The sequence below is a fragment of the Anabrus simplex genome, chromosome 12 (genome assembly GCF_040414725.1).
Source record: "Anabrus simplex isolate iqAnaSimp1 chromosome 12, ASM4041472v1, whole genome shotgun sequence".
Classification (NCBI taxonomy): domain Eukaryota; kingdom Metazoa; phylum Arthropoda; class Insecta; order Orthoptera; family Tettigoniidae; genus Anabrus; species Anabrus simplex.
The window spans coordinates 17,969,398-17,988,367 of record NC_090276.1 but is presented as its reverse complement, the minus strand read 5'-3'; the positions used below and the strand labels follow the sequence as shown (position 1 = coordinate 17,988,367).

At 38.0% G+C, this 18,970-nt stretch overlaps 1 protein-coding gene across 12 annotated transcripts in view; it reads right to left on the bottom strand.

Annotated features, from left to right (window-relative positions):
- Usp47 (ubiquitin specific protease 47) overlaps window positions 1–18,970 on the bottom strand; it is a 225,358-nt gene that overhangs the window by 170,891 nt on the left and 35,497 nt on the right. For 9 of the 12 annotated variants that reach the window (XM_067156578.2, XM_067156582.2, XM_067156579.2 and 6 more), the window contains one exon: window positions 15,302–15,505. In XM_067156578.2, the coding sequence (XP_067012679.1) occupies window positions 15,302–15,502 (201 nt within the window). In that variant the 5' untranslated portion in view covers window positions 15,503–15,505. Of the gene's footprint in view, window positions 1–15,301; window positions 15,524–18,970 lie in introns of all 12 variants that reach the window. The other 3 variants (XM_067156573.2, XM_067156574.2, XM_067156576.2) reach the window with 1 other exon arrangement.

Here is an 18,970-nt window from a genome sequence, read left to right as displayed (position 1 = left end):
GACTGGTTTAATGATGGGAAGAAACCTTTATGGGCAAAACAATTGTATTTTTGAATTTATATTTTTCTATATAGAATTTCTACAAATATACTATTTTTTAAAGTAGCTTTACAATATTAAAAGATATGTTTGTAAGTGTCCTTGCTGGTCACCTGCTACATCTCACTTTGCCAAATGTCTGATGTTCGTTTTTTGTAATTTTCATTTTCAAGCAAGGTTTTGATCATAATTAAACAAAATATTCAAGATATTTGCATGAAATTTTGTATTTTATTTATATAAACAAACATCCTCTCTGTTCTTTTCCTTGAAACAACTAATGTAACTTTCTAAAAATATTGAATCGGTTATTTGAGAAACCATTCGTGTCCAGTACTACTAATTTTCCGAAAAAAAAATGTCTGAAGCTTGTGATTTTGGTCTTTTGTTCTGATTTTTACATAATTACTTTATGACATCCTTTTTTTGATATTTTTGAACTTAAAAAAAATTGAATAAAAGTGACGTAGGGTTCAGATGTTCCTGGAGATGTGTGGTTTCTCAATTTTTTTAAAATATCTATACTACCAAAAAACAAAATAAATTGGTTCATTTTTTATCTAATGCTTACAAGCAATATTTAAGCACAGTATAACGGAACACTTAAATCAAAGAATGAAGTTATAAATTTAAATGCCTGTTCATACAAAATTCCTATCAATAATCTGAACATTTTCTAATATTTATTTTCTCCTAGTAATGTCTCTTAAGTTATTCAGAATTATCACCAGACTAGGAGAATATATCTTGCATGTCTTTTATAGAAGTTCTTCAGGTGCATCCTCTCTGTTAACAGTAGACCAGAAGAATATATTGTTTTAGAAGCTCTCAAATTTACCCTTATAGGTTAAATAAGTCTAACTTCTTCACATATTCAATTTTTTTCACACTGATAGGCAACCGACCTTATAGCATGCTTTTATAATTCATAATGTTGTAGATATCTGGGATGTATGACTTGACTGTTCATGTAGCGGTTTGGAGTTATGGATCCAATTAATTAGTTTTATAAAAATAATTCTTCTTCTTCATTTCCTGTTTCCAGTCCTCTGGATAGGGTTGTGAATCAAGGACCTTGGCAGTTGTCAATTTCTCCACCACTCCCTTCTTCCAATATTTCTCCTACTTTTACTCCTATCTTCTCGATACTCTCCTTCACCATATCCATCCACCCTTCTCTAGGCCTTCCTCATTGTCGTCTTCCTATTATCTTATCACTTTGGAACTTCACCTTCTTCAATTCTAATCATGTGTCCATACCATTTCAGCTTACTTGTCCCTCCGATTTCTACATCTCTGATCTTATCCCTTCATGTCTTCCCAATTATTCCTCGATAAGGAATTTCGGATTCTTTCATCATGTTTTGTTGTCATCCATGTGCATGCTGCGTATGTCAAAATTGGTGTGTAATACGCTGAGTACAGAATTTTCTTACATTTCTCTGGGATGTCCCAGGTCCACACTATACCTCTCACGCATTGGCAAAACCCAATAACTTGTTGGATTCTGTTTCCAATATCTTCATTTATTTTTCCCATCTTCTGCAAGTATACTCCCCAAATATTTGAAGCTTCTCACAACTTCTAACGGTCTTCCATTTACTTCAATATTCCCTCTTCCTTCTTTATTATCTCTCGTCATCATTAGTCTTACTCTTAAATTGTTAAATTTACTTATTTGGAAAGATACATTTTGGTCTCTGGTTACGAGTATGATCTTCTCAAATAAACAAGATTTTAAAGAACACAGTAATACCCCTAAAATAAGGCTGGTAATTTTAAAACATGTAAATGCATACATTTTCATTTGCGCATCAAACTCAGTCTCACAGAAAACGCACATGAACAATTTCTCAAGTAACCGATTCAACTAGTACAGCAGAGAATAATTTTTTTAAAAAGTTTTCTAAATAAAGATTCAGACCACAAGGTGCCCATGATTGTTAAAGAGTCAAGTCTTTATGGTCGAACATTACGGTTAGCCGGTTTCGGTCCCACTGGTGGAAAACATTTTCACCAATAGTATGTCGGCTGGTAAAGTAGGAGAAATGGTGGCATACAATTTCTAATCATTAGATTTAATGCCAAAATCTTGGGTTCAAATTTAAACATCACTGCAGTGCTCTTATGGAGTGAAAGCACAACGCTGCTGATAATGACGATTCGTCCATCAGATGGAGACATTAAGCTTTGAGTACACTTTTTGGAGTTATCTGAGATAAAATTCTAAAAGTATTTAATTGTACAAGGTCCACTTTTTCAATACACATTTGCCATTTATTTGCCTGTCTAAAAAGCTACATGGTTGTTTAAAAACTACCTAAGACATGTTTCAACCTAGCCTAGAGGTCATCCTCAGCTAAAATAACATAAAAAAGAAAGACCTATTACAAAAACAGTGATACATAAAAGAAAATTCGAGATAAAATACAATAAAAAAAGTGCTATGGAAGTCTATGTTTTTCGTTATTTTTTTAATTCCTTTTTTGCTATTTGCTTTACGTCGTGCCAACACAGATAGATCTTATGGCGACAATGGGACGGGAAAGGCCTAGGAATGGGAAAGAAGCGGCCGTGGCCTTAATTAAGGTACAGCCCCAGCATTCGCCTGGTGTAAAAATGGGAAACCACGGAAAACCATCTTCACGGCTGCCGACAGTCTGATTCGAACCCACTATCTCCCGGATGCGAGCTCACAGCTGCACGCCCCTAACCGCACGGCAAACTCGCCCGGTGAAGTCTATGTTTAAAATGTACATAGCTTCAATATTAAAATTTACTCAACATATACAATGGAAATCTGTGTTAAAAATGTACATAGATTCAAACTTGGATGAATTTAGTTGTAAGTGTGGGTCCAACCGTATTTAAAACGGTTGGCTGGAGGAAATACTTAATTGTGAAGACAGATGTTTTTATAATTTGTCATGCTTCTGAAAACGGAGTGAAGTTTTGAAAAACTCCGTTACGTTTCTTCATGGAGAATACAAGTATAGCCAAGATCTAAAAGTGGAAACAAAAAACCGAGCATGAAAATGAAAAATGAAGTAGCAGTAAAAGAGAATATGAAGAGTCGCAAAATATTACTCACATCCTCTTTCCTCCAGCCTTGTCTGTGTTTGTTTAGATCAGGCTGGGTTGGTGTTGACCTCCACAATGACTGGCGGCCGTTCCAATGTTACGTTTGGTGGGGGAATTTAGAATTTCCATGAGGAGAGGGAGAGCGAGTGGAAGTATGGGAGGACAGACCAGTACTGAGTGTTGTGACAGATTTAATTGAGCTTCGCTTAAGATCTTTCTCGATTGTGTCAACCAGGAAGTTTGTTTTTCCTTGAATTTCATTGGGATTATGAATGGGACTGGACTTTTGATCGAGGTTTATATGAATATTTTCTAAAATGTTTAATCAAGTTCCCTTTTTAGTTATATGTAGGATATCTACATCTTTATCTATGGTGGAGAATGAGTGATTGTAATATTTCATGCCTTCACTCATAGCAGAAAATCTTTTGTATTTACCTGCATTAACATGTTCTTTGTAGCGGATTTCAAAGTTTCTCTCAGTTTGTCCGATATAGTTGGCATCGCACTGGTTACACGTCAATTTGTAGACTCCTGATTGCAAATGTTTGTAAGTGTGTTTGTGTTATAGAAAAGTTTAGAAGTAGTGTTGTTAGTTCTAAAGGCAACACTGAGGTCTGTTTTGTTTTTGTTTTTAATATAGATTTGGTGTAGGTTATTGCTGTTGAAAGTGAATGTGACAAAATCAGGATTCTCTTTTTGTTTTTTAAGTGTGGTGGTGGGTTTATATTTTATCTTATTGAGAATTCTGCCAACAAAATTGCTTTAAATGATAAGAATTTCATTTGGTCCGTATTGAACTCAGATTACAATTAAATTAATAATATATTGTGGTTCCACCTATTCAATACAAGAAAACTTATTAATGCAAGGTTACATTATAAGTCAATCACAAATTAGACCAGTTTCGACCTTTAGTCAGTATCATCTTCAGCCTGTCGTTCAAACAGTGCAATTTAATTGTCAATGTATTGAATAGGTGGGAACCTTTTATCTTCAATAAGCATTATAAAACAGTGCAATGTAAAAATTCACACACTGGGGCAAAACGCTGGCAACCAGGAATGAGTTAGCTGAAAAATTTATAATGTCCAATAACAGACCATTTATATTGGTATTATAAATTCACTCATTCGGGACAAATATTTCAGGTTCCCTATGGGAATCAACATCTATATCATCTGATGACCAGGTAGGCATCAATTTTTGGTAATGAGACAAAGTCTCTCATAGTGCATTGGCACTGCCGGTGGCTCCAAATAGCCTACGCAGTGGCCGCCACTGTATGCACTAGCCATACATCTTGGTGGGTGTGCTATTTACCAACTGATGAGCCCGACTTAGCACACTGGGGCGAAAAGCTGGCAACCAGGATTGAGTTAGCTGGAAAATTTATAATGTCCAATAACGGACCATTTATATTGGTATTATGGGAATGTTGGTGTACATATTTGTAATATCGAACGAGTGCATAGCGTCATTTGGATTTAATTTGAGTTTATTTATGATGTTACTGAATTCTACGGAATTTTTTACAGAGGTTCTACTGGAAAATGTATAATATTTAACCAAGAAGTTTTGTATGTAACGAGAAACACTAAGTCAGACTACTTTTGAAATTAATAATTGGCCTGATTGGAACATTGGTTTTCTGAATCTTTGGTAAAGATCTAGCAGTGGGGAGTTTTGGATTCATTAAAATAAGTTTGGAAATTTGTTGTTCATTAAAAAGGGTTACAATATTCTTTAAAATTCCTTTAAGGCTTTTTTGAAGTTATTCAACAGGAATAGACTAGACACCAACATCGGGTTTTGTCCTCTCCCTACCTCATTATCCTTCACGAACACAAAACATGCAGTCATCACACTGGAGACATAAACACTCAACGATCTGCATGTCTAAGGCAAGAAGTGACTAATTCCTTGATCACATTATCACCAGTATCCAATTGTCTGGGCATTAGAATACACATATTAAAGATTTCAGAGTGCTGTACTGTATTGTACTGATGTAAGTCTTAAAACAATTTCAGCAAATGAATGGTAAATCCTCAATGAACTGCAATGAAACATTTAAATCCCATTTAACAGGAGAAAAACATTCTAACTTGATGAAAGTTTTCTGTTAATTACTAGGAATTTTTCACATCCACATCTCAGTATGATGTGGAGAGCCTGGACGATCTTCGGAATTCCAAAAAAAATTATCAATCTGATTGGAGCAAGTATGAAAACTACACACACAGTAACAGGCTGAACACCACAGTTGCCTGACAGAACTTACTGAAGTGAACACTGGTGTGAAACAAGGATATCTGCTCTCGCCCATCCAATTGCTTACGGTCCTAGACACTGTCATGACAAGTGCAATGAACCTTCGCTTGGATATCCGATAGAATCTTGCTCAACGTCTCGGAAGACTTTGATTTTGCTGATGATATATGCTTGCTGGCTGACAGCTGCAAGGGAATGGCAAATACAGGGCAATTCAAAATGATGGACCCGATTTCATAAATTTATTCTGTGAAATCTAATGAACATATCATACTGTGAGATATGCACAAAGAAAGGCAACCTCTCAAAGTTTAGTTGAGTTTAGATTTCATCCCACGTGGTTTTCATTTTCAGCCGTTACCAGCCCGCAGGAAGTGAGTAAGGAAAATGGCTGCGGCTGGAGAGCAGAAGTCGTTCTGTGTGCTTGATTACCATGTAAACAAGTCTGTGATTAGTGTTCAATGGCATTTCCGTACCAGGTATGGAAGAGACCCACCTACTGGAAAAGCCATTCGTGCATGGTATGCAAAATTCAGAGACACGGGCTGCATCTGTAAGCGAAAGTCGACTGGCCGTCCTTCGACCGGGGAAGAGACAGTGGAACGTGTTCGCGCCAGTTTCGTGCGGAGTTCGCACAAGTCCACCTACCGGGCAGCAAGGCAACTTGAACTTCCACAGGCAACTGTTTGGCGCATTCTGCAGAAAAGTTTACGAATGAAACCCTACCGCTTGCAACTGGTGCAGGCCTTAAAAGACACCGATTATGCTGCTCAAGCATCCTTGTGTGCTGATTTTCTCGCATTAATGGAAGAGGATGGGTTCTCCGAAAGGGTAATTTTCAGTGATGAAACGACTTTTCACCTTTCTGGGACTGTAAATAGGCACAACGTAAGGATCTGGGGGAACTTCTAATCCCCATCAAGTTGTGGAACACCAACGCGATTCTTCCAAGGTAAATGTGTTTTGTGCCATTTCCCATGAGAAGGTTTATGGACCCTTTTCCTTCATTGAACCTACTGTGATAGGAAATGTTTTTCTTGATATGCTGCAACAATGGCTCCTGCCACAGCTTGAAGAGGATAGTGCAGATTTCATCCTTCAACTGGATGGTGCCCCTCCGCATTACCATTGCAAAGTTCGGAGCCATCTCAACGAGGCATTGCCACAACACTAGATAGATCGTGCATCTCAGGAGGATCGAACTCTCATTCGTTGGCTACCGCGTTTCCCCGACTTAACCCCATGTGATTTCTTCTTGTGGGGTTTCGTAAAGGATCAGGTTTACGTACCACCTCCTTCGCTAACATTGGACGACCTTCGTACCTGCATCACAGTAGCTATCGCAGAGATTGGCCGCGACACACTACACAAGGTTTGGCGAGGTGCTCACATAGAACACTTGTAATATGACTGAAAAAAACTTTGAGAGTTTACCGTTCTTAGCACGTCTCACATTACGATATGTTTATTAGATTTCACAGAATAAATTTATGAAATTGGATCCATCATTTTGAATTGCCCTGTAAATTAAAAACACTGAGGCACAGACAGTTGGTCTGAAGATTAACTGTAAGAAGATGAAGGAAGTGTACATGGGAAATCGCAACACTACACCATTGCAGGTTGACGGACAGACTATAGAGAGAGTAGATAGTTTCTGCTATATGGGAAGCATTATAACAGCTAATGGAGGTACAGACAAGGAACTTGCCAGCTCCGCAAATACAGCCAAGGTTACCTTTGATGTTTCATCCCATATGGAGGTCAAAAGAACTCCATATTAGAACCAAACTACAGATCTTTATTAACAATGTAAAGTCTGTCTTGCTGTATGCCAGTGGAACTTGGAATGTAACAAAGCAACTGACAAGGAAGATCCCGACATTTATTAACAAATGTCGTAGAAGAATACTAGGCATATATAGTGTCCAATAAGAAACTTTGAGAAAGATCACATGAACTACTGATCCACTAGGGGAGAAGGAAATGGTAGGGGACTGGACGAACATTGCTAAGATCTGATGAAATTGTCAAACAAACTCGTTAGTGTAATCGGCCAGAACAGAGGAAAAAGAGGAAGAACTGAAAGGACATGGAAGAGGAGAGCCTACAGCTGGGTTATGGTTGAAGAGTTTTAAACCGAACAGCTCAGCAAAGAATCAATGGCAAAATCTGATTTGGGCCCTATGCTCCTCCTCAGGAGTTTATGGAAATAAGTCAATTAAGTACGTCAATGAATGCATGCTAAGCATTCAAAATTTTGTTAAGAAAGCATTCGTAGTTTAGATATAAAAATCTGAGTTTCAAATGCTCAGGTAAGAAAGCTGGCAGTTTTACTAAATTCAAGAACCTATATCACTACTTAGGTACTTGGTTTTAATTGTTATCAATAATATCGGGCACTTCAAGAGCACCTTTAGAGACACAGAGTAAATCACACATGTTTGGGTAGAATGAAATGATGAATAAATATTGTTCACAAGATATAAATAACAAATATTTCACATCACTCCAGTAGGATCTTTGAAGCTATTACTCCCTCTAAGAACTTTTCTTTGCATTGAAGTTATTACTCCCTCTAAGAACCTCTCCTTGTATTCACCCTCTCTAGACCCTTACAAAACACAAGTATCCTGAACGAGGTAATGAATATTGAATATTTTCATGACCATTTTATACGCTACCTGATGAGCACTTCAGGACGATGAGATGAGGGAAGCAAACAAGATTTCCTACAATACAGTAGTTTGAAGGAATAAACCATCTTGTAACATTTCCCTGGTGTGTACTTTTAACACCCTTCATGCATTCACCTCTATTCATGAACTAGAAAATAGGAGCTAGAATTGTCGCCTGCCTCAGTAGTTCTGAAGTGAAACGTCATTCAAATCTGCGTCGAGGGTCTCTGGAAAAAAATCGAGTATTTACAGAGAAAAATAATAGGAAGACAACAGGCAAGACCCAGAAAGAGATGGATTGATACAGTGAAGGAGAGTATAAGAAGGAGTAAAAGTAGAAGAAATATTAGAGGAAGGAAGGAAGGAAGTGGTGGAGAGATAGAAAACTGTGGAGGTCCTCGATTCATAATTCGACCCAGAAGACTCGAAACAGGAAATAAAGACGTAATTTTTTTAAATATTCAAGGCTTTATTACTGAAAATAAACATATTTTACCATACTTTACAAAAACGTCCTAAAGTAGTCTATAGAACACACATGGAGGAGGAAAGTAGACTTTATAATGGATCGAGTAAGACAAACGACATTTGCAAGACAAATGAGACATCTATGGAGCATCATACACTTATGCCTATAGCAATGGCATAATGAAAAAAAAAATTATAAATAATGCAGATCCATTCTGAATGTGGATTATGCCATTTTTTTCAATGTTCAACCCAATTACTGGCATGGTATGTAATGTTTAGTACCGGAGCATTTGGTCCAAGTACTGAATCTTAATAACTATAGGTCCTCACAACACTGTGCAGCATAAAAATGCTATTGAAGGAATACCGAACACTGAAAAGCTAAAGCTAATGAAGTGATATAAAAATTGTGTTGCATACCAACAAATTGTATGGACGGAGAATAGCATTAAAATTAGCAGTTGCCAATTGGCTGGCCCTTTCTAATGAGTTGAACAACCTGAAAGTCGTAGAAGCAGCAAACTCTCCAAGAGGCAAACTGCCAAGTAGACCTCAAGAAGCAAACTAGTCAAGATTCATTAAAAGTACAGATGTCAGGTGAACTGTCACAGTTCTATTGTTGATGTTTTGAAGTCAACGTTCTGAACCTGATGTGTGTGTGTGAACGATACCAAGTCCCTCTTATAGCACTTTTCTTTGAACAGAGTCTCACCAATTTGCAATTTCTCAACTCCCCGACTTTTATAGTAAGACTGACAGTATCAGTAGCACCAACATATGTTTAATGTCCCCCGCAATTATTTTCCCTGAAAAATGTGCATTGGAATAAGATTTTCCTGGGTTTTTTTGGTTTTTTTTTTTTTTTACATTTTAAGTTACGGATGCTAAAACGGTTACAAAAGCATACTGCATCAAACTAACAATATTTTGGGTGACATTTAACTCCCTAAAATTAACATAAGTCTTTTAAGGTACGATATACCTTAAAACATCCATCCCCGTGGAGGGCAACTTTGCATTTGTTGCACTTGAAGCAAAATTCCTTCTGGATTCCACTCTCAAAACAGGCTTTACATCTCCTTGATGGGATTGATTTACTTGCTGTAGGAGCATTCTTCTCAGGAAAATGACGCTAGTGCCATCCCTGTAGTCTCATTGGTGTGCTACCTTGAGATGGACGTCCTCTAACAGCGTAATCAGGAAGGGTAACATCTTCCAGAATTTGCTCTGCAACACTGACTGGGAATGATGAGCAGCTCATTCTCTTTTTCCTTGCACTCAGCATATCATATATGTGACTAGAATTCTGCAATGTCACATCCAGCAAGTAGAAGTACAATTTCCCCAAATTCCAGTTCCAATTATTCAATGTAGGGAGGTTATGTACGGAGTTATTTTCATCCTCATTATTGCTTTCACGAGTGGAGTCATGGTTCAGAGACGCACTATCACTGCTGAAACTACTATCAGATAATTCTGAGTTATCTTCATCGCCACTATCAAGAAGAAAATGTAGAATTCTTTCCTCTTCCTCCTCGTGATGTTTACACGACATCTTGCTCAGTAGCATTCATTTCATAAACAAGATTACCAATTTTAGAAGCAAAAAATATATTGACGAAATGAACTTTGCATAATAACATTGGCAAGTAAAGACGCTAGCACTATCTAGGAACATAATTCTAAAGTACAACAGCACAATTAAAAGAAACTGATAGACGTATTTCCGACTTGAGTACGGTGACGGTTGTACCTGTCACTGCATGTTAATGAATGCGGAACTCTTGACGCTTGTACCAGTCATTGTAGTGAAATGAGTTAAGAAACACATAAGCTCTTGAATTTTGCTCTGAAAAGAGCTTAGCAAGGTGGTAATGAAGCTACTGACAAAGGTCTCTCAACTTAAGTTCTTTTAAAATGCCAATTGACAGTTACAAGAAGTCAAATAATTCAATGGTAAACCAGTTCATTTTAATAAGTGCTCTAACAACAGCACGGCAAAGTTTTTAACTTCGGTAGTACCACCATCATCTCAATCTCTATATACTGCCTGCTCCGTGCCGCGAGAACTGCGCTTACAGCAACATCGCAGTTGACAGCACCTACCGCACCCAGAACACACATTGGTTAAATGAGAGTTTGTCCGTAACACCAATATAAAATGAAAAATAATCCTTAACGTGTTACTAATTGAGAAGATAATGCACATACAGAAACTTACATCTCACATTTTGGCCTAGCTTGAGATACAGAAACGTAAAATACGAGTATATAAAATCTTACCAGTTACAGTAGAAATATTAGGATTATCCCACTGCTGCATGACACACACAAATTTCAGAATTTTCTCGACATGAATAACGGAGCGCCTTTTCAGTCGTTTTCTTACTGTTCTACACCAGCACCAGTCGCACAAATTTTTCTATCTATTTCGCTAACCCTTTGTTCACGAGCAGATTTCAAGATACGTTTTATAGCACAGTCTGTAGTGCATGCATTCATCATGTTATTACATCCACCACCCAATCTCACTGCACTAAATAGAGCTTCTATTGCGTCTCCAGAAAATCATCTAGTGAGAACATAAAACAACCCATTTTGCAACAGATAAGGCACACATTCCACAATAGATTTCACAGCATCTGCCATCTCATTAGTCTGACACTTCAGTTTTGAAAGTCTTCATTCCAACTGAATTATTTTAACGTACTCAATGAAATCTCCATTAACCATTATAGTATTTTATCTCCTGGTGAATAGAAATGCACACAATCTGGATAGTTTTGCTGAATGTGCTGAGTTCTGTCAATGACGTCATAGAATGTGAACAATTCCTGAACTGATTCCATAAAGCACACTGTCAATTCCACGTCTGAAAAGTCTAAACTTGTGTTTATAAACGGGCATGGTTTTCTTTCATGAAGCGAATAGCACCAGTAACCGCTGGGGAAATATTCGTACAGCAGAACGTTCATCTTTTCCAAATTCCTGTGTTCGATTCCCCCCCCCCGTAATTGGGGCTGTCACGTATCTCTGGAGGCAATAAACTTCTTTCACATATTTGAAGCTGATGATGCCATTGCTGTCATTTCTCTGTTTAGGTACTGGCATCTCAATTTTTTTAATCAAATGGTAATAATCAAAACGGAAAATAAGTTTACAACTGGGATCACATTGATGAGTCACACAGGTTCTCACTTTTCCATCTCCAAAATGGTTAAACAATGGTTCTATAATTGTCAGTCAACGGCATTAATCATCTCTGAACTAAAAGGGATAGATCGGAGTCTTCTAAGCTTTTAACAAGGAAGTAGGCAGCAGGAATAGGGAACTTTACAAAAGTCCATTTACAACAAAACACAACAGTTTATTCAAGAGAGCAGGAGATTTTTCAGTATCTGTGCCGCATAACCTTCAAAATTGACCACGCAAATGAACTTGTCACTGGTTCGTTTGTAGAGGAGCCGTACCTAATTAGCCATTTAATCGGCAATCACTGTTACACTCCTCACTGTTGGTCTGAAAGTTTTACATTCAGCAATAAGTCCTTCCTTCACTAATTGGGAAATCTCGACACTACACTCAACATTTCTCACTTAGGCTACCTGCCTGAGTACTTTGTGATGGAGCCGACACTAGACCAGAAGTCCTTCCATATTCGTAACCATTTGGGATACTATACCCCATGCCAGACAGCACCATGCGATTCATTCTGACTGCGCGGATTTTGTCTTGCGAAAATTATGGATTTGATCTAAAAGATAAATGGTATTTTGTTCATTATATTTAGCCGCTTTCTTTACTTTATTCAGACGACCATTTTCTGCATTGTCTTCGAATTACGTCAGTAGATCACAGAATCAGAATTCTTGATCTGAGCCTCTAATGTCTGATTTTCTGATCACTGCTGTCATTATTACTCATCGGAATACTGACTTGGATTGAGACATCGTTGTTCACATAAATTTCGTACTCGTCATCCAATGTATTTCCTGCAATTGAAGAGCTTGTTTCTTTATAGATTTGTTCGAAAGAAATATTTTGTCGCTGTCTGGACTTTCGTGGAGCTGTTTTTCTGGTTTGAAGGCAATGGGGATAATTTGAAAACCACCTAAGCACTCTCTCTGGCTTCAGTATAATTTCTCTTTTAGTTTTATATTGTATCTCCATCTCTAAAATCCAGGCTACAAACACCAGAATAATCAGATGGAATCCATTAACCACCCTTGATTGATCCTTGCCTTGATATAGCATTAAGAAATTTCCCCAAAATTCTTCTCTGGGGGAGATTACATGAAACCTCACACCTGAAGAATTTGGATTCCCTGCTATGGTATACAGAGAGGAACACAATAATCCATCATTTTACAACCAGAGATACACACACATAACTACTCAATGCAAACGCACGGGAACATAACGTGGGTACGGAGATAAACCGGGTGTGTTAGCTTGCGCCCCTAGCGGATGTTTGTGACACTAAGAGCTCACGCAGAGCAGCATGTTAACAGCATAGCATAGAGCAAGCAGTATATACAATTGTGATGGCGGTGGGTAGTACAGAACAAACAGTAGCAAGAAATATTTTATCTTTGATTTTTTCCAGGAAACCAGCTAACGTTTTAATACGTTTTTTAAAGTGGTGTTCTATTACGCAACAACATTATCAAGAAATTATTATTGTCATTAAAGTATGAAGGCTTTCACGGCCAGTGTCAGTATAATAAAAATCTTCCGGGCTATTATGCCGTGGTCCACTCCTCTCGCTTCTCCCAGACATTTCGACTACTGCTGCGGTAGTCATCTTCTGTGGCGTCGTGTAGATACGCTCCCCTGCATCCCACAGTGACCCAGGTTCCCTACGGGAATCAACATCTGTATCATCTGATGGCCAAGCAGGCATCAATTTTTTTGGTAAAGAGACGAAGTCTCTCATAGTGCATTGGCACTGCCGGTGGCTCCAAGTAGCCTACGCAGTGGCCTCCACGATTTGCACTAGCCAGCGTCTTGATGTGTGTGCTAGGTACCAACTGATGAGCCCAACCTAGCACATGGGGGGGAAACGCTGGCAAACAGGAATGAGTAAGCTGGAAAATTTATTATGTCCAATAATGGACCATTTATATTGGTTTTATAAATTTACTCATTCAGGACTAATATTTCAGGTTCCCTATGGGAATCAACATCTATATCATAACCTAGATATACGCTAATTACATAATATTAATATATATTTGAGTCGTTGGGTGTTCCAAATAAAACGCAAATACTGTAAAACTGTTTATTTAATGATCTTTATTATTGTCAGCAAAATTGCATCAATTACATTGGAGTTTAGATGTTTAGCGTCACTATTGCGTAGTGCCGAGCGCGAGCAGTGTATGGATTAGTGTGAAATTGCATACGAGCACTCAATTCCACATGATGCTACTAACCTGTATGGCACTCTACAGTAACCGAGTGATAAGCCCCAGAGTTACATGATTATTATTATTATTAACAAGCAGTAAAACACTAGTTCAAAATGCTCTTATGTCTTGTTCGTGGTAACACTAAAATAGTTCAATTTTGCAGTTAATGTTTACCTGTCTGATATTATTGTTAATGCCCGGAGGAGGATAAATTGAGATTTTATCATATGCATTTTTAAGTAGAATTCTCCGCCCAGCTACTCATTCATGCCACTCGGCTGATGAAAATTTCTGGGGAGATCACTGTAATATATTTATATGCTGGCTTCCATCTCGCTTGAATAAGTGGTATGTTCTGAGCTGTCAGTGGAGAGATGGCATAAAATGACATTAGTATACGATAAGCTTAAGTGGAACTTTTAAAGGTAGGAAAGATAATAATGTAACATGAAGATAAAAGCTGGAATTCACGAGGACACATTGGGGCGAATATTCATTTACTGGAAGAGGAATTGGGGAGTGGAATAATTTATAAAGGGGAATATTCAATAAATTTCCTAGTTCTTTGAAATTATTTAACAAAAGACTTGGAAAAAAATTTGTAAGGAAGCTACCATGACATTGATCACACTGCAGCTTTTATTTGTGCAAACACTGAAAAGTACTGAGGTGGTTCTAGATCATCTACTTACATAGTCCAGATCTTTCACCGGTTGACTTTCACCTCTTCAAATTCCTACGAGGTAAAAGCTCGGCTACTTACATAGTCCAGATCTTTCACCGGTTGACTTTCACCTCTTCAAATTCCTACGAGGTAAAAGCTCCGCTACTTACATAGTCCAGATCTTTCACCGGTTGACTTTCACCTCTTCAAATTCCTACGAGGTAAAAGCTCCGGTTCACATACAAGTGAAATCAGTCGTGCACATATGGCTATGCTCCCTGAGATCAGAGCTCTATGAACAAGGCATTCAATTGGCATCACAATAGGAAAACATCTCAAGAGACTTTGTTGACACGTTGAAAACAGGTAAATCCTGTCACTTTCTTGTCAATTTCTTCCTACTCATTAAGTATTTTGGGGGAAAATGTGCATTACTTTGTGATCAACTTTGGTAAAACTGAAAATGTACTTCTTCCAAACTTTCATGAACGACTGGCATGAAAACAATACAGGTAAGGCTCAAGCCTACATCAGAACATACACTCTAGGCCTATATCAAGAAGAGCAAGAATCTACTGTAATGTCTAAACTCGGACCAGTAATGGCACTGTCCACTTTTGGAAAACCATGATACACATTTGTTTACACACACACACATACACAAAAAAAAAACTGGTACTTACTATTTCACCCCCTGGCCGTTGGAGTAGAAGCTCAAAGGAGTCTGGATCATACTGATACTTGCGGCCGAGCTCTTGGAACAAGTCATGGACTGTCGTGAGACGAGGGAGGTACAGCGTTACTTTGCCCTGCGTTCCCGATGCAGAGGATGTCACATCACGAACTATGCAGACAGCACTTCCTTCTTCCAAACCGCACACCATCCCCTGGGCAACACACATATTCTACTACATTCAATAGACCCTTCCTTATCTCTGCACAAGATTCAGGTAGTACATTGATCAAACATACCTGCTGGAGACCATGCTATATAACTGTGCTGTAATTGTAATTATAACATTGTTTGTTTGGGTTTTTTTCCCCCCAAAAAACTTTATCATCTCTATTATCCTAATGTAACTATAATATTTATAAAATACCCAGGCCTTTATTTGCCATTAAACATTGGCCCTAATATTTACTTTCCAGCTATTTACACGAAATATTTGCAATTAGAAATACTTTAGATAGTAGTGGGAAAACACCAAAGACTAATTCTTATACTGAATAGTCCTGGAAAGAAGTAAAATATTCAAAGCTGTATACCACTGGTTTATATGAAATCTGTCTTCCATACATTTTGTAAGGAGCACATCATAAGTGATGCCATGACCTTGGTCGAAGGTTCTATCCTATTTTCAAGATAATAACTGTATTAAGAACTGGAAATATGATAGTATTTACAAAATTTCAACTGGTTTCCATCTAGTTTGTGCCATGGGACCACCTGCATGAATCATCCTGGCAGCTGAATGAGTTATCATATTGTAACGCACTGCGAGCTTAAGCATGTACTGACCAGGGTTGGGTGTTGTGCAATTCAAAGGGTGACCAGACACAAATAGATTTTTTTTAAACTATTTATAAAGGAGGACAGTGCCAGAAAAAAGAGGACACAAAAATCCTCCATTCAGAGTTTGAATTTGGACATACTGTATATGCTAATGTTCACATACATAAACAAAATTTATCCATTTCCATATTATACAGTAAATTCTTACAAAATTTAAACGAATCTATTTCACGGGCCTAGCTGGTACTTTTCTGAAGATTCAGTTGCCTTCGGGAGTTCCTTTGGATTATATTGAACCATTAAGAGGATTTTCACAGATTCTACTTTGAAATGATTCTTATTATCAGTCCATTGTGCTAAGACTAATGAAAATAGTCCTTCCACATTTGCACTGTGCCCTGGTACAGAAAAAAGTATTTTGCAAGTTTGAGTAACTCTGAACTACATTCAACTGACTTATGTGAATTGAAATACTATGCCCATTTCTGACTACAAGGCAGCGTGTTAAATTCAGGGTCAATACTAGTTTCATTCAGAAATTATCTGAAACTTCAAAACTGATCAAAAGATTTCACATCAATTTCAAATGCAGAATACATTTTTTAACATCGCAATCAATATTACTTTACAGTGCCTCGATCTAAAACAGGCTTCCTTCAAACCCCGGTTATCTTCTGCCGCTTGTCACGTTGTTAGCTGACATACATTAACATAGAAGTGTTCTGACGGGGTATTGCTGAGAGAGAAGCATGAAGTATACAGAGTGGTAAATACCGTCTATAATCACAATACAAGGTATGCATAGAATAATCACATGTACTGTATATACACATTTGCATTTACATAAATCAATACAATATCAATGATGCCGTCACGTAATAATGAATACTTGAAAAAACAAAGCAGTACAAAAAATTACACCAAAATAAGCAGACCATGGTCTAAAAAAAAAAAAAAAAAGGAGAACATGTCCGGATAAAAGAGAACGTCTGGTCACCCTAGTAATTCGGGACCAAATTCCACTGAGATCAAGATCTTTTGCCCTTTATACTGAAAGTGTTATGGTGCTTGTATTTATAAAGCATGGATGTATAGTCAGATAATGTGATTCAATAGACACTTTAGTATCCTGGAAATGAACACTATGAATCAATCGAGGAAAGCATGTTCTACTATAGCTAACTTTTCATGCTGACTCAAGCAACAGTTCCTCTGTGTTCCAAGTGACAAGTATTAATGACATACACTAATAACCAAGTTAAACAGATATCCAAGAGGCCAAAACAAGACAAAAGTACTTTCTGGCTGAGTGGCTAAATAAAGTACTTTTAGATGTTTACTGTCCATTATTACAAACAAACAAACAAAACAAAAAAAGACTTAACACAATTCTTCTCTTATATTTATGACATACTAAGAAGGATACGCTACAAATTAAGGTTTAAAAAAACCATTTGAGAGCATCAACATTATACTGCATGTTTTAAGAGAGGTATTCAGTAGGTATTTCTTTGTGATTAGGTTTTAGTTTATGATAGAACTGCTTCCTGGTGATTAGCAAACTTTAATCAAAATACTGCTGTAATATCTCCTTTAGTTTTTTTGGATAAAGATCCAATAAAATTCCCTATAAAGTTTACTTTATACCATTCCAAGGCCACCACTGTCATTAACTTATTTTGGACCAAGTGAGTTGGCCGTGTGGTTAGGGGCGCACAGCTGTGAGCTTGCATTCGGGATATAGTGGGTTGGAACCCCACTGTGGGCGGCCCTGAAGATGGTTTTCTGTAGTTTCCCATTTTTACGCCAGGCAAATGTTGTGGCTGTACCTTAATTGAGGCCCACTCCCAGCCCTTTCCTATCCCATTGTCACCATAAAACCTATCTGTGTTGATGCGACGTAAAGCAACTTGTAAAAAAAGGAAAACAGAAAACTGTTTTGGCAAAATTAGTTAATGATTTTAACTTGTTCATAATTTAGTTGATACAGGTCGACACCACAACTATTTAGCTCCTTGGCTAAATAGTCAGTGTAATGGCCTTCAGTTCAGCGGGCCCTGGGTTCAATTCCCGTCCAATTCGAGAATTTTAACTACGAACGGTTCATTCCTCTGGTTTGGGGACTGGGTGTTTGTCTTAATACACTTCTCTTCCTAAACACACAACAGACTACACTATTGACCGCTACAGAAACACACAATAGTGAATACATTTCTCCATACAGGGTTAGTGTCAGGAAGGACATCTGTTTATTATGTAGTGCATAGACTCAATCTCAACAACCAAGTATCGAAGAAGAATGTCTCTGTTATAGACGATATGAGGGCAATTACCATGAAGCTGCTAACCAAAGGAGGAGACATTTCACTGTAACAACCTACACCATCTGCAAGTGTAGACAGAAACCTTACTCTTCATTTTCTGCAAAAAAAGGTTCCCTCTACAGCCAACATGTAGTAAGCCCACGTTCAATTCCCGGCTCTACCACGAAATTTGAAAAGTGGTACTAGTGCTGAAATGGGGTCCACTCAGCCTTGGTAGGTCAAACGAGTAGGGAGGGGGATTCCATCCTCAGCCATCCTCGAAGCGGATTTCCGTGGTTTCCCACTTCTCCTCCAGGCAAATGCCAGGATGGTACCTAACTTAAGGCCACGGCTGCTTCCTACTTCTCTGGTGTAGTGGTTAGTGTGATTAGCTGTCACCCCAGGAAGCCCAAGTTCGATTCCCGACTTTAGTAAGAAATTTGAAAAGAGGTACGAGTGCTGAAACAGGGTCACTCAGCTTAGGGAGGTCAATTGAGGAGAGGGAGGTTCGACTCTCTCCTCAACTATCCTCGAAG